This window comes from Schistocerca piceifrons, chromosome 1 (genome assembly GCF_021461385.2).
Source record: "Schistocerca piceifrons isolate TAMUIC-IGC-003096 chromosome 1, iqSchPice1.1, whole genome shotgun sequence".
Classification (NCBI taxonomy): Eukaryota; Metazoa; Arthropoda; class Insecta; order Orthoptera; family Acrididae; genus Schistocerca; species Schistocerca piceifrons.
The window spans coordinates 174,307,392-174,324,746 of NC_060138.1; the positions used below are offsets into that span (position 1 = coordinate 174,307,392).

Here is a 17,355-nt window from a genome sequence, read left to right on the forward strand (position 1 = left end):
ATTAAAGATGCTCTCTAGTGTAAAAGTGATGAAAGTAAAAGTGTTTGTATGACACCATTTTTAACAAAAAATCAAAGAATTAAGAGTTAATTACTCCAATGTAATTTTCTGTGCAGTTACATGCTAATTTTTTAATCTTATCTTACTTTCAATACATGCATTATCATATTTATTAGTAATGTTAGAAAGTTTGTAAATTGTAGACAAATTATCTAATTACAGGAATCAGTGGCCAAATCATGTCCAAAATCATTCATTTCCTATCAGTATCTATGTGGTATATTGAATTTTTTCTCTTTATACAAGAATAAAAAGGTAAAACACATTTGAAGCAAGTCAATTTTGACAGACATTAGATTAAAGGTTAAAGAAATTATTTTTTTCTTATATGCAAACAGTTAATTTTGTTTTTAAGTGTCCTTTTTGGTAGAGTATTTCGTTTAAATCAATAATGTTCTTTTTGAAATAGATGTTGTCACATCCTTAATAAAGTTAGCCACTTTTTGTCAAATTTGTAACTTTTACCTGCTTTTCCACATCCAAAAATTGTTGGTGGCCCTGCGTAGTGTGTTTAGACTGTGGTTGTTTTTCTCTTTAAATAATGAAAACTATTTGAATATCTGTGCAAGCTGAGACACTCTGTATACCTTTAATCTGCATAGAAAATCGTTAAACTCTTTTGATACTCAGTTAAATTTTTGTACCTGGCATGCTTTAATCGTTTTTATATCCTGTAGGAAGTAAAATTGCTCTTGTGCACAAAATGTTAAGTAGTACTTACCTTAATTTCAGGGATAATATTGGCAAAGAAGTAATTACCAAGTTTAGTTCCTCAATTCAAAATTGGGGCGTATTTTATACTGACTCAAATGGCAGAGAACTCCAATGGCGTAAGCGTAATTACCGACCCACTTGGAATCTCAGCAACGCTGAACCAATTGCAGGAAATTACTACCCTGTGACAACAAGAATTCTCATACGGGACAAGGATGCAGAGTTGGCAGTCATACCTGACAGAGCTCAAGGAGGATCTAGTATAAAGGATGGAGAGATAGAACTAATGGTAATATGATTTATTTCTAAAAAAGTTAATAATGTGTAAAGTATAACAGCTTGATGTCGATATAAGTTTAGATGTGGTGAAGAATGATCAGACTACTCTGATTTGGTATAGAAATATTTTGAATAATTAAAATGACCTCCAGTGTTATATCTTTCTCACAAGAAATAAAACAATAGAAAATCCAGGATGGAATGTAACAATACTATGAAAAGGAAAGGTGCCATTCACCAAGTAGTGGAGATGCTGAGTTGCAGATAGGCACAAAAAAGAAGACTGTCACAAACAAAGCTTTCGGCCCATAAGGGCTTTGTCAAAAACCACACAGGGTAGGGGTGGTGGACAGTGCTGCTGGTGAGCACACAGGGACGAGTTGGAGAGAGGGTAGAGCAGCTATGTGCCATCTGGAGGTTAGACGGAGGGCAGGGGAGAGGTGGGGAAGGGCAGAGTAGCAGAAAAGGAGAGAAGTAAAAATACTGGTGCAATGGGATCAGAGAGGTTGGATGGCTGATGACAAGGACTATTGAAGGTTGAGGCCAGCAGGGTTACAGGAACCTAGGATATATTGCAGGGAAAGTTCCCACCTGCGCAATTCAGGAAAACTGGTGTTAGTGGGAAGAAACCATATGGAACAGGCTGTGAAGCAGTTATTGAAATGAAATGAAGGATGTCATGTTTAGCAGCTGCTCAGCAACCGGATGGTCCACTTATTTCTTGGGCCACAGTTTGTCAGTGGCCATTGATACGGACAAACAGCTTGTTGGTTGTCATGCTCACATAAAATGCAACACAGTTGTTGCAGCTTAGCTTGTAGATCACATGACTGGTTGCACAGGTAGCCCTGCCTTTGATGGGATAGGTGATGTTTGTGACTGGACTGGAGTAGATAGTGTGGGAGGATGTATGGGACAGGTCTTACATCTAGGTTTATTCCAGGTGTATAAGCCATGAGGTATGGGGTTGGAAGCAGGAGTTGTGTAGGGATGGATGAGTATATAGACCTGTATGTAAGACCAGCCCCACACATCCTCACACCACCTACTCCAGTCCGATCACAAGCAAAACCTATCCCGTCAAAGGCAGGGCTACCTGTGAAACTAGGCATGAGATCAGCAAGCTAAGCTGTGACCACTGTGCTGCATTCTATGTGGACATGACAACCACATAAATGGCCACTGACAAACTGTGGCCAAGAAATAAGTGGACCACCTGGTTGCTGAGCATACTGCCAAACAAGACATCCTTCATTTCAATGACTGCTTCACAGCCTGTGCCATATGTTTCGTTCCCAACAACACCAGCTTTTCTGAATTACGCAGGTGGGAATTTTCCCTGCAGTATATCCTATGTTCCCATAATCTTGCTGGCCTCAACCTTCGTTAGTCATTGTCCTCACCCATCCAACCTCTCTGTTCCCATTCCAGCACTATATGGCCCTCATTCCACCATTGCACCAGTATTTTTACTTCTCTCCTTTTCTGCTACCCCACCCTTCCCCACCTCTCCCCTGCCCACCATCTAACCTCCTGACAGCACATAGCTGCCCTACCCTCTATCCACCTCATCCCTGCGTGCTCCCCAGCAGCACTGCACTGTCCGCCACCCTTACCCTACTATCCTTCTCCATGCCCCAGCCTCCCCTTTACCACCACCCAGTTGCCCCTCCTATCATGCACTGGTGCTGTTGCTCTCAGTGTGACTACAGTTGCCTGAGGCTGCAGTCGTGTGTGTGAGATGCGTTTGAATATGTGTGTGTGTGTGTGTGTGTAGGGGGGGGGGGGGGGTTATTTTTGACAAAGCTTCATTTGTGACAGTCTTTTTGTTGTGCCTATCTGCGCTCGGCATCTCTGCTATATGGTGAGTGACAACTTTCCTTTTCATAATATTGCCACAAGAAATGAGTTGCTTGTGTTGTAAACTGAAGCACTCCTCCATTAAATGGCAGAATTTACCTGATAACTGATCTTGAGACTTATTGGCCTATGTCCACTAACATTTCTTCATCCCGATATTTTGCAACACATGTACCTACTGTTTTCAGGGTTACTGAGTGCTTTTTGGTCTGTTAGTGTACATCTCAGTTTAGATTTACATTTTTGCATTGCAAAGTGTTTGAGTGATTAAGCATTTCCTGAAACTAGCCAAATGCATTTTGGCACAAAACAGAGATGTAAATTAAGGTGTAGACTCATTGAGCAATCAGAGCTACAATTCCCATGAAAGTGCTAGGTGTTCACACTGCCAAAATGTCAGGAAGAAGAAATGCCTGTGATTGATGGAAAAAAGATGTTAAAGGTTGATTTTTTTCCCCTCCAGAATAATTTTTATATTTTTTCATTGACAGACCTTTACACCCACCAAACATTCATCAGATTCTTAAAAGCTGATGATTCTGAAAGGAATTTGGGGAAATATTCTGAACATTGACCAAGGAAGAGCCTTGGAATGGAAGCTGTGTAGTAGTTCTACTTCTTCTTGGAAAGATTTTTATATTTGCATAATTCAGTAAAATTCCTTTTGTTGATTGGTTTAAGATACCTTATTTTCTTACTTAGTTTCATATTCAATGGAGTACTTGGATCATAATGTGATGATGTGGAATGAGTTATTCTTTATACACATCATAAATTAATTTTTAAATGTAACTACATGCTGAAAATTTCTAAATTTTCTTTTTCCCAAACTACTCATTAACACTACAGTAATAAAAATTATTCTACAGAATAGGAGGAGTTGTCAAGGAGTTACTTTCTCAGTTTGTTTTCGGACTTTACTTTATCTGTCAGGCGTATTATCTCAAATTGGGTTGTAGAAAAATATCCGCTATCAGTCACAATATTGTGATTGGTAGCAGATATTTTTCTACAACCCCATAAAGGAACGGTCACAGAGTTTGACAGCATCCACTATGGATAAAATTCATTTATCTCAAATTATTTAGGTACAAGGGAGATGACTCACCGAAAGGCAGAAGCGCTGCGTCATCGATAGGCACACCAACAACAGGTGTGGAGCATGGCTAGCTTTCAGAATGCATTCCCTTTTTCTAGCTATAGGAAGAACACACACACTCACACACACACACACACACACACACACACACACACACACACACACACACACACACATCTCCCTGCATTGTGGTCATTAGACTGCAGCTCTTTACTGGCCCATGATGACTGTAGTGGGGTGATGGATGGAGAGATGCAGGAGGCAAGGACGGGGCTGGAGGGTGGGGGGGGGGGGGGGGGTGTCTGGCAGCTCTTGGGAGAGTGGGGAGCTGTTTGTGGGCTAGTTGGGGCTGCAGGTAGAGGGGGCAGGTGGCAGACAGTATGGCATGCGATCTCATGGAATAGGGCTTGAGATAACAGCACACAACTAGCTGAAATGGGGACACAAATGGGCAGGAGATGGTAAAAACACACACACACACACACACACACACACACACACACACTATTGATGGGTGGGGGAGCAGTAAGTTACCTTAGGTTTAGGCCAGGAAGATTGTGGGAGTGAAGGATGTGCTCTAAGGGTAGCACCCATCTGCGCATCTCAGGAAAGCTGGTGGTAATGGGGAGGATCCAGAGAGTACAGATTGTGAAGCAGCCATGGAATTTTGCATGTTGTGCTTTGCTGCATGTTGTGCCACTAGGTGGTCCATCTTGTTTTTGGCAAAAGTTTGGTGCTGGCCATTCATTCTAGTTGGTAGTTGGTTGGTTGTCATACCAATGTAAAACACTCTGCAGAAGTTGCAGCAGAGGTGGTGTATAACATGGCTACTTTCACAGGTGGTCCAACCTCTAATGGCGTAGGATAAGCCTGTGATGGGACTGGAGTAGGTGGATTGGGCAGGTCTTGCATCTGGGTTTTCCACAGGGGTATGATCCCTGTGGCAGGGGATTGGGAATGGAAGTGACATAGGGATGGACTAGGATGTTACAGAGGTTGGGTGGGCAGCAGAGCACCACTTGGACAGGGATTGGAAGTGTGTTGGTTAGGATGACCCTCATTTCAGGGCATGATGAAAAAAAGACTCAAAGCTCTGATGAATTACATGGTTGTTGTTTCACTTCCAGGATGGCATTGCTGACAAGTGGGGCACTTCTTTGTTGTTGGCTCTTGGGATAGATGCAAAGAACAGGTGTGTGTGAAGGTATGGGACAGGAACTTGGTTTGTTAATTAGGTCCGGGGGGTAATGACCATCTGCAAAGGCCTTTTAGAGGCCATCAACATATTGGGCGAGGGAGTTCTCATCACTGCAGATGCGTCTACCATGGGTGTCCAGGCTGTATGGGAGGAATATTTTGGTGGGGAAACTGCTAAAGTACAGGTACTACCCTATCAGAAGCTGGATCACCTGTGTAAGCAGCCATGTTATATACCAGCTCTGCTGCAACCATGCACTGAATTTTACATTGGTATGACAACCAGCCAGCTGTCAAATAGAATGAAAGACCACCACCGAACCGTTGCCAAAACCAAAGTAAACCACCCAATGGCACAATGTGCAGCAGAGCACAACATGCGAGATTTCAATTGCTGCTTCACAATCTGTGCCACATGCATCCCCCCCCCCCCCCCCCCCCCCCCCTAGCTTTTCTGAGCTATGCAGATGGGAGTTATCCATACAGCACATCCTTCACTTCCGTAACCTTCCTTTCTGGCCTAAACCTAAGGTAAATCGCTGCCCCCCTGTACCCATCCAGATTGTGTGTGTGTGTGTGTGTGTGTGTGTGTGTGTGTGTGTGTGTGTGTGTGTGTGTGTGTGTGTGCGTGTGTGCGTGCGTGCATGCATGTGTATATATGAGTACACTGTTCTCTTCACCAGCACCCCCCGCCCAGTTTGTATCCCTGCATCAGTTAACTGTGTGCTGATATCTCAAGCCCTAGACTATGAAATCGCATGCCAAGCCGTCTGCCAACTGACCCCTCTACCTGTACCCGTAGCTAGCCCACAGATGGCTCCCCACTCTCCCACAAGCTGCTAGACGCTTGCCACAACCCTCTTCCTGCCTCCCGCCTTTCTTCATCCTTCATCCCATCCCACGCCATCCCACTCCACACCCACACCTCCCCCCATTACACTCACTGTGGGCCAGTAAAGAGCTGGCTGTCGACTGTGCACAATGTAGGGAGACAGGCGTGTGTATGTAAGTGAGTGTATGTAAGTGTTTGAATGCATATTTTTCCTACAGCTAGAAAAAGAAAGTACTTTCTGAATGCTAGCCTAGCTCTGTACCTTTTGTTTGTGGCTTATCGACAATGCAGCACTTCTGCCTTTCAGTGACTCATGTTGTTTATTCCCAAATGATTTGTAATTTTCAACCAGAATTGTCCGTACATTATTAGACATATAGTATCACTTAGTGAGTTATCAAAAAATTTAGTTGCAGCAGTGTGCACCCCTTTCTTTGTTGAAGTCAACCTTAATATGGAGTAAATGAATGTCATTTTTCCTTCTGGTACTGTAATTGTGTACATCATTGTTCTTTCTGGAGTGCAGTGGATTATTTACAGCAAACATCATGAGGAAATAAATATTCTGTGAGGCTGCCGTCAGAATGTCTACCTCCTAAAACAGATGTCTGCGATGTGATAGTGGGTGTGCATCACACTTCACTCTCACAGCATCTTTTTGAACAGTGAAGACTTCATTTCTTAAGTATAAGTTACCCATAACATTATTCCTTATGACATTATCGAATAAAAATATGCAATTCTAAGTGCAAGTGTGGCTGAACTAAATTGTTTTAGGAGTTCCAGAATGTGTTTTTTCCAGTTTAAATGGACGCCTAATAATTTTGAAGTTTCCAACATATTTGTTTTTTCCTAATGATGTCTTACACTTATAATGTTTTTTATTCCAGTCTTTGATCACAATATCAATTCTTTAGACGATGACCGGTTTCAGTCCATAATGGCCATCCTCAGAGCTTTTTTTACACCATGTCCTAAAGTGATAAGACCATAATGGCATGGTGTAAAAAAGATCTGAGGATGGCCATTATGGACTGAAACCGGTCATCATCTAAAGAATTGATATTGTGATCAAAGACTGGAATAAAAACATTTGACAGTATTGGATCACTGTTTGTACATGCGACCATGTCACAGTTGGTCTTACACTTATCTTTGATGAAGTATCTGTAGATGTGCAGAACTGAATGTCTTGTCCTTTTAAAATTAAATGTGAGACTATTCATAGCAAAACAGTCAGTGATACGTTTCAGGACATTGTGTACTATTTCTTTTGTTTCTGTGTGTATGCTTCAGTTGATTACAATAGTTGTCATCTGCTCATTACATATTAGATAGAAGACAATTTACATGTATGAAGAATAATAGTGGGCCTAAGATTGAGACCTTGGGAACCCTAATAAGGCCCCCAGTTACATTGATTGAATTATTAAGTACAACTTTGTGTGTTCTTGATTGTCCATTGGTTGGCTGTACTGTCAGTCCCACAAAACGTCAATTTATCTAGGAGAATATTGTGACCTTAGATAGGTCACAGAAAATATCAATTGGCATTGTTTTATTGTTTAATGATTGCTTAATTTGATGAGTGAACATTTAAATGGCATTCTCAGTAGAACAACTCTTCTGAAATCCACACTGTGATTTGCTGTTCATATCATTGTTGGTTAGGTGTGATACTATCCTAGGATGTATCACCTTCTCAAAGATTTTGGAAAATGTCAGCATGGCATATTACAGGGGAGCAATCTTTGGTACTCTATCAGAAACACCATCAAAACTAGATGACCTTTGTTTTTGGAAGAATATATAATTTTCTTAATTTCAGGAGGCGGCTTCGGTGATACACTAATGAGATAGAATTCGATGAGAGTTGCTTTTTCAACATACTGTTGTGACTTTTCTGTTGAGTGATTTGTCTGTAAAATGTCTACTATATTTGAGAAATGATTATCAAATATATTTGCTACCTGTGACTCATCATATATAGCTGTTCCATTCAGAATAGAAATGCTTTTTAAAAACTAGGAAGCCTCATAAAATCTTATTATAAACTTCTGGTAGCAGCATTAGCTGTTAATAGAGCTCCTTTATTACAGGATCATACATAACCAGTTTTGTGATGATTTATCTGCATTTTTAGGTTTACACATATAACTAATTTAACATTGCATCATTAAAGATACTTGGTCTCCCAACATTGGTTGGAATTTGAATCTTGAGAACCACTTAATTTGGGTGGTTACAAAATGGAACATCCAAACTTCCAATAGGTAGCAGGTCCAGGCAGTGTGAATGAGCACTGGAAGCCACAGGTATGGACCAGTGATGAAAAATCAACAGATGACTACAAAACCACATGGTGGAGACATGACTATGCCTGAAATAGGAAGACCAGGCCACCAAATGATAGTTCACACATCAACTCTCTCATGGAACTGCGGGCTCTCCAAGAAATAAAAGAAAATCACCAAACAGGAGGCAATGATTTGTGCCCTTATGCCTGAATTAGAGTAGGTGAAATTTTAACTAGATAGGTTGAAGGTGTAAAAAGCTCGTGGGAACAGCATAAAGGTAAAAATTACTGGGTGAAAGGGGAACAGCTCTTCAATTTCTTCATCTAACATTTGAGCTTACACTATTAAGTTTGACTTGTTATCTGTAGTATGTGGGAAAGAGACTCGTCCAACTGTAAGTCAAAATAGAGTGCAGTGGGTGTCTAGCATTGAAACTAATTGTAGGTCAGTACCATAAGAGAGCAGGAAGAAAAGAATCTTGCTGCTAGATAGCATCCATGGCAGGAGTGTAGGCCAGATGGTACAGGGTAAATTAGGAACAGAGTACCATCTCACAAGTATTGTGAAGCCATGTGGTAGTGTTAGCGAGAGGACAGTGAACATACGGAATGTATGTAAAGATTTTGACAAAGAAGTTCCTGTGCCTACTTGAGCACCACATAACAATAGGGCTAGAAAAGTGAAATGTAAAATACTACACTCTAAGGTCTTATTCCTGCTGAACTAATGTGGGGAATAGGAGGAAACGTTGTTCGTATTAAGACATAACACAAAGTTCAAAAACATTGAGACTTGTAAGTTTTATAGTAACCAGCACATTGAAGTGTGTGTGTGTTTGTGAATTATTATTGTAAAATAGTTCAGTTTTAGTTTGTAACTGCACAAAATCCCAACCAGGAAATTTTTAACTGTTTGTAATATAGATTCCTTATTTGTGAGAGAGCAGCAAACACCTAATAGTCGGTGGTGATTTCAATACATGGGTGGTTATAATTGCACTTTTGCTACTTGAGCCAGTATAGATGGAAAACTATCTTTCATATGGGTGTCCAACTTTGTACGAATGATGTTCACACCATACACTGCAGAATTTACATTGTTAGTAGTGTTATTGCCATGACTTGCCATTATGCGCCAGTACTGATACGATGACATAGGGTTGAAACACAAGCATCCATGTGCATCACAGCTGCAGAGAGCTAACATTGGTCTGGACCAGGTGAATAGTACTTTACTCATAAAATTTATTCTGTCAAAACAATAGCAATAGTGATGCTGCTCTTTGCAAGTATTTGCACTTTAAAGGAATATGGAGAGGTCCTCTTTTACACACCAGTGTTAAAGTACAAGATTCAGAAGTATGAATTGACTGACAATGGGAATTGCACCTGGGAAAGGCTGACTGCTAATTTTGCCATAAATTCTTGAAGAAACTGTTGTTGCCATGGCTGATAGTGCTATATGCTGTATGCGATTGTCAAGCAGTGCACGAGGAGCTGCGTCAGACAGTTGAACATTCCATGCTCCACCGTCTGAAATGCGCCACAAAAAATTGTGAAAAGGTATCTCTATTGCAGTTCCAGAATGTCGTAGGTGCAGATGGTCGTCACATCAAGCAGCATTTGTAACCTGGAACATAAACATGGTATGCTGTTAACAAATGCAATCCTCTCAAATGGAAATTAAAATGTATTTCTTTCAATGGTTTATTCATTATTTCTCTTCTGAATGTTCTTACAAATGTTTCCATTAAGTTTCGTTGTCCTACAACCACCCATTTTTCATGGGGCCCTCTCAAGTCAATTATAACAACCCTGTAGAACTTCTAAAGGATTATGGTGGGAAAAATGATGTGGAGATCTTATTTCCTAAAATTTGATTTCAGGAATCAAGTTTCCAACACAGGTGGATAATGACAGTAGGGCCCAATTGACCTTTTTTTTGTGGGGAAGTACAAATCAAGAATAAAACTATATACCCAGTAACAAACACACTCATAGTTCATAATACAGAGTTACTTAGGCTAAATAATAGTGCCTAGAAGTGTAGATACCCCTTGGAGGAAATTGGTTCGAATAATTAAGGGTTCCAGAACAAATGGTTTTTAAGAATAGTTAATAACAAATGACCTGGGTGAAATTTATGCTGAACCAAATGGTGACATAAAATTTAATCTATTCAATGATATATTGATGTCATTATTTGAAAATAGCTTTCCACTTAAGCTACACAGATTATACATTAAACAGCCATGTAAAAAACTACGAATTACTAGAAGGTTTAAAGTAACAAGTTAAAGGAAAAGGGAATTTAATTTTTGGCAAGAACAAGTAAAGATCCAGCAGTAGTTGCGTATTACAAAAACTATTGAAAATTCCCAAAAAAGTTATTAAAAATCAAGGAACATGGACCATTTGCCGAAGCTCACTAATTCTGACAATTGATTTAAGGCTACATGGAACGTAGCGAAATGAGACAGGATGACAGGCCACAGACCAGTATAACATCACTATTGAATTAAATGTAAGATCTATAAATGATCAGTTACAGGTAGCAGATAAATTTAATAAAGATTTCAGAAATGTAGTAGAAAGTATAGTGAAATCTTAGCAGTCTGTTAAAAAAGCAAGTCTCACAATTTCAGTCACATGAGTGGATCACCAACTTAGCTCCTGAAGTTAAGAGACTCATATATTCTCCAAAAAATAAAGGCTAATCATAATCTGATGTGTTTCCAATAGAGTACTAGAGATTTGTTTCCTTAAAACACACCCCATATTATCTTAAATATATACTGCATCGCTGAGAGACTGGAATATGCCATTTTCAAATCAATCCATAAGAAAGGTGATGGGAAAGATGTCAATAACTACTAACCTGTTTCACTGTTGACATAATTTTCTAAAATTTTTGAGAAGATGGTGTGTTCTAGAATAGTATCTCACCCAAGCAACAATAATATCCTCAATAAATCACAGTTTGGGTTTCAGAATAGTTGCTCAACTGAGAACACTACTTAGACATTCACTTACCAATTTTACAAGCATTGAATAACAAAATAGCACCAGTTGGTATTTTCTGCAACTTATCTAAGGCATTTGACTATGAATTACAATATTCTCCTAGATAATATGAGGTTTTGTGGAATTGATGGTGCAACCAACTAATGGATAATGTCCTATCTGAACAAAAGAATTTAGAAAGTTGTGTTCAATAATTCAACCAATGTAAAAAGGAGAGATTTCTCTGATTGGGGAGAAATAACGTGTGGGTTTCCCGGGTGCTCAGTCCGAGGTCTGCTATTGTTCCTCATGTATGTAAATGACCTTACATCTAACATAAAACAAGCATAGTTTGTGCTGTACATCTAGAGACAGTACAGCAGTGATACGTGTAACACAAGGTGAATAAATAATAAATAGGAAACTTCCTGGCAGATTAAAACTGTGTGCCCAACCAAGACTCGAACTCGGGACCTTTGCCTTTCGCGGGCAAGTGCTCTACCATCTGAGCTACCGAAGCACGACTCACGCCCGGTACTCACAGCTTCACATCTGCCAGTATCTCATCTCCTACCTTCCAAACTTTACAGAAGCTCTCCTGCGAACCTAGCAGAACTAGCACTCCTGAAAGAAAGGATATAGCGGAGACATGGCTTAGCCACAGCCTGGGGGATGTTTCCAGAATGAGATTTTCACTCTGCAGCAGAGTGTGTGCTGATATGAAACTTCCTGGCAGATTAAAACTGTGTGCTCGACCGAGACTCAAACTCGGGACCTTTGCCTTTCGCGGGCAAGTGCTCTACCATCTGAGCTACCGAAGCACGACTCACGCCCGGTACTCACAGCTTCACATCTGCCAGTATCTCGTCTCCTACCTTCCAAACTTTACAGAAGCTCTCCTGCGTATCTGTCAGGAAGGTTCATATCAGCGCACACTCCGCTGCAGGTGAAAATCTCATTCTGGAAACATCCCCCAAGCTGTGGCTAAGCCATGTCTCCACTATATCCTTTCTTTCAGGAGTACTAGTTCTGCAAGGTTCGCAGGAGAGCTTCTGTAAAGTTTGGAAGGTAGGAGACGAGATACTGGCAGATGTGAAGCTGTGAGTACCAGGTGTGAGTCATGCTTCGGTAGCTCAGATGGTAGAGCACTTGCCCGCAAAAGGCAAAGGTCCCGAGTTCGAGTCTCGGTCGGGCACACTGTTTTAATCTGCCAGGAAGTTTCATATCAGCACACACTCCGCTGCAGAGTGAAAATCTCATTCTGGAAACATCCCCCAGGCTGTGGCTAAGCCATGTCTCCACTATATCCTTTCTTTCAGGAGTGCTAGTTCTGCTAGGTTCGCAGGAGAGCTTCTGTAAAGTTTGGAAGGTAGGAGACGAGATACTGGCAGATGTGAAGCTGTGAGTACTGGGCGTGAGTCGTGCTTCGGTAGCTCGGATGGTAGAGCACTTGCCCGCGAAAGGCAAAGGTCCCGAGTTCGAGTCTTGGTTGGGCACACAGTTTTAATCTGCCAGGAAGTTTCATATCAGCGCACAGTCCGCTGCAGAGTGAAAATCTCATTCTGAAATAATAAATAGGATGGAAACTTCAAAAATTTTTGCTGTCCATATTTATGAGAATTTAAAGTAGGAAAGGCATATTTTGGAATTACTAAAACATCTTAGTTCAGCCATATTTGAACTTCGAATTGTTGTAAATCATGAGGAGAGGCAAATTGATAAGTTGACATATTTTGCATATTTTCATTCAATAAGGTTATATAGAATAACGTTCTGGGGTAACTCATCTCTAAGAAAGTAAGTTTTCATTGGTCAAAATTGTGTTGTAAAAATAATATGTACTGCTCACCAGCAGTCGCCTTACAGACATCTGTTTAAGGAGAAGGGCTTTCTGACTGCCGCTTCACAGTAAATTTATTCCCTCATAAAGTTTGTTGTAAGCAAACCAGTGCACTGCAGTTAAAAAAGAACAAAGATGTAGGTAATTACTACACCAGAAGAAAAACTGAAATTCATTACACCACATTAAGGTCGTCTTTAGTACAAAAAAGGGTGCACAATTGTGCAACCAAAATTTCTCTCTTTCCCTGTGAGGTATAATGAATGACAGACAATAAAGTAAAATTTGAAAACAAAATTAAGAAGTTTCTCCTTGAGCTCTCTTTCTATTCCACAGAAGAATTTTGTAGTTGTAATATTGAAGGTGGTGGGTAGGAATTACTAACTCACATGTCACATGTGTATATTAAAAAAAAGGGTGCAGCATGTCGCCATATGTATAAGTTAATTTGTTATTTGAATTAAATGACTCATTCAAAATCATTATATTTCATTGTGCAAGTGACCCATGGATCATGAAATTGACTAACTAAGTAAATATGGTATGACATGGTAGGGTCATGATGTTTAGTTCATTGGAAAAACCGGTCATGACTCTCTGAGTACCCCAAAAAAATATTCCATATCTTAGCATACTATGCACAAGTACAAATGTAATACTGCATTAATATTACGGGAATATTTAAACATTCCAACAACATAACAATGTTGACTTGATTTTTTGCGGAACAGTCTTATATGTATTTCACACCTTGAATGTTTGTACTCTAAAAATGTTATATGGAGTGTTTGCTGCTCTTTATTACAATGCTGAAGTTCTACTTCTAGATTCGTTCCTAGTTTGTTATATGACTGAAGTTTGTCCAAACTGTTTTTTCCAGGTATTTGCTTCTTCTGGAGTTTCTGTGAGTGTCTCATGTAGGTCTTCATTGATAGATTGTGGTCATCGACAAACAATATTGTATCTGCTACTAACATATGGCTTGGCATGTCATTTATAAATATTAAGAACAGTGACAGTCTCGGTATTGTGCTGTGCACAATGACACCTAGTTCTTGACTCTGGTATGCTGATGAGTGAACTCTGCCTTACGTTGTATCTCTACCTTTTGATACCCATCACAAAGATAGGATTTTAACTATTCATATGCTATCTCAGTTTGCTGAGCAATAAATTATAGTGTGCAAATCAAATGCCTTGGATAGGTCCAAATACAGGCTGCAGTTTAATTCATTATTATCTATGGAATTTATGATCAGTTTTAAAAAGTTGTAGGTGCCTGTCTCAGTTAACCTACTTTTCCTAAAACCATTTGTCCATAACCAGTATCTGGTTTTGATTAAGATAATGAGTCTTTCACGTATTATCCTTTCAAATATTTTCAGAAAAGACATAACAGCAATATAGGTTGGTGATTAATAACATCAGACTAATCACCCATCTTGTAAATTGGCTTGACAATTGAATTTTTTAGTTTTTCTGGTAAGACTTCTATGCTAAATGATATATTAATAAGATCAGCAAGTTGGGAATCTGTGTATTTGAATATTTTTTTATTACTTTGTCTGGAACCCCTTTGCTGCCATGTGACATTTTCATTTTTAATGCTTGTACCATAAATGCAATTACAAGATATAGAAAAATAGTATTTCATTCATGGGAAATTACACTCTCAGGCTGGAATTATTTTTATTTTCAATTAGTTATATTGCTGTAATTGTGTAATGTGTATTGAATGTGTTGCCTATTTGCAGTGAGTCCACAACAGTTTTACCTTCACTTTAAATTTATTTTTCATCTACCTGCCTATATTCCTATTTATTACAGTTCTTGTTGATTTTATTTTGTAACTGCTATTCCTAATATTTGATATAAATTTCCTAGCAACTTTACAATAGTTTCCTGTAAATTTTCACATATGGTTGTAGTGTGTCAGTAGTACTGGCCGGTTTGTTTAACTTTATGAGGGTATCTGCTGATTTTCTTATTCCCTGGGTTACCCATATCTTTGTTTTAATTTTAATTTTGATTTGCTTAATTGGAAATGAAACATCTTAACAATACCATAGATGAATCAAACTTTTTGCCTACATCACAGATTGATTATAAGTCCCAAGTTATATTTTTTAACGTGTGGTTAAAAATTCTTATGTCATCTTCATTAATAAATCTCCAATCTCTGTATTTACTACGGACCATTGGATCCTCATTTAGATATAATACTTAAGCTCAGTGTGATTGCCCTATGATTAGTGAACCCAGTGTATTACTTCAGCCATGTACTCACATTTATCCTTGTTGGCAAATACTTGGTCAATATTATTTCAGACCTATTCATGCATCTAGCTCATTGTCTTCCAATTCAGTTGCTGTCATAAGACGAGAACTGATTGATCAATTGTTGTTTAGCAAACATATTTTTAAAAATAACATTAAAATCTCCAATAACGACTGTAGTTTCTAGTTGATGGTGGAGTTCACTTAGCAGCATTTTAATGCTTTGCAAGAAAACAGTAAAATTGTCTGATAGTGATGTACAGTATATGCACACATAATAACCATTTTGTGTTTGATTAATTCACATACACAGTATTAAAATATTTTTCCATGGATTTCACATTATTATATATAATTTCATTGGAATCGAGCTGTGTCGTAACATATATGCTCATACCACTTCCTACAGAACTTGCTTATTGTTTCAAATTCAGAAATAACAATGGTACATCCTTGCATCTCTTTTTAGTCAATGCTCATTTATGCGTAAGACTGTACTTCCTTTTAAATGGTCATCCAAAAGGACTTCTGTTTCACCTCACTTGGTGCCTAAGCCCTCCACATCTCTTTAAAAAAAATTTTAATAGATTTTTGTTTCCTAGTTTTGGTGCACCATTTTCTTTTCTGTTTGTATGACGCTAACTGCAGTAAAAATCCTTGAACTGTATTGTTGAAGCTATTTTGCTTGTGGATTGAAGTCTTAACACTATCTGGTGATGTTGCTTTTGCTGGTGGTGAGGATATGAATGCTGCTTCATCTTCTATTGATGATTAATCTTTTTATGGTGATTGGTGTGGTATTCTAGTCTATTCTGCTGTTGTTCTGGGAAAAGTATCACTTCTTTTGGCTTTTGTGGCATTAATGAAAGAGCTGGAACAACACTGATTACATCTGCTTGCCTACTTACTGCTTCCAGCATCCAGTAAATTTTTTTGACATGGGAACATCATCCTCTTCCTGTTACAATGCATTTCTTGTCTTGTTTAGCAGCTTATTTGTTTGAAGTCTACATTTACAAATGTACATTTTGGTAAGCCTTGCATATCTTTAAGTATTGTCTGCTGGCTTTTCTTATTTCTGTATTCATGCATAACGTCTTTGTAGAATCTGACACCAAAAAAAAGTCTTTTTTCCTCAACAGAGTTTATTAGTGACTTACTAGTTTTTGCAGTGCATAGTTCATTTTTCAAAACACTTCTAGCCCCAGTAGTGATCATAATATAACAATCTTCAGTTTTCATGTATTTTATAATTTCATTCAAAGGTGCTACAGGTATGTCAATGTCTAGTGCTTGAAAATGGTTGTTGGTAGGCACAACATGATTTAGACAGTCAATGTATTTTACATGGACAATAGATTCCGTATGAGAGCAACCCATTTGTTTACAACAAGGGAAGGAACTAATGGTTTCAAAAGCTGGAATAGTTCCTTGTAGTTGTATGCATATCTATTTCCAGCACTTAGATTTTTATCTTGTGAAATTAAGTAGTAACCAGCCATTCTCTCTTGTTATTTTATAGTTTTCTCTAGTTAATTTTTATTTGAGTACAATTTACATATTTCACAGTTGTGGAAGTTAGGATTCTATGGCCAGTGTCATGATGATTAAAGTTCTTCTGGTGATGTACCACATCATTGTATAAAATACTTGAATTATAAATTAAAAACAGACATTTTGACATAGAACAGTGGCCTTCCTCAAGGCAAGACTCGCTTTTTAGAGGTTCATTTTGAACAATGGCCTCATTTAAGGAGAATAATATTTACTTGGTCTGTTTTGTTAACTTACATCTAGGCAAGAGGTGTCCATCCTTTTACCTCCCTGGGCCACAGTGTAAGAAGTTGAATGGGGTGCACATAATATACTTAACACAAACAATAACTGCTGGAGGAAAG

General features: G+C 38.8%; 1 protein-coding gene and 1 long non-coding RNA gene across 2 annotated transcripts in view; one reads left to right on the forward strand and one right to left on the reverse strand.

The window, feature by feature from the left end:
- The window catches only part of LOC124795556 (lysosomal alpha-mannosidase-like), a 170,651-nt gene that overhangs the window by 140,943 nt on the left and 12,353 nt on the right, over window positions 1-17,355 (forward strand). Inside the window, exon 14 of the mRNA XM_047259632.1 lies at window positions 793-1,063. Within this exon, the coding sequence (XP_047115588.1) occupies window positions 793-1,063 (271 nt within the window). The remainder of the gene's footprint in view (window positions 1-792; window positions 1,064-17,355) is intronic.
- Window positions 9,619-17,355, reverse strand: part of LOC124795567 — a 31,277-nt gene continuing 23,540 nt past the window's right edge. The window contains exon 3 of the long non-coding RNA XR_007016721.1: window positions 9,619-9,967. This is a non-coding gene — a long non-coding RNA (uncharacterized LOC124795567). The remainder of the gene's footprint in view (window positions 9,968-17,355) is intronic.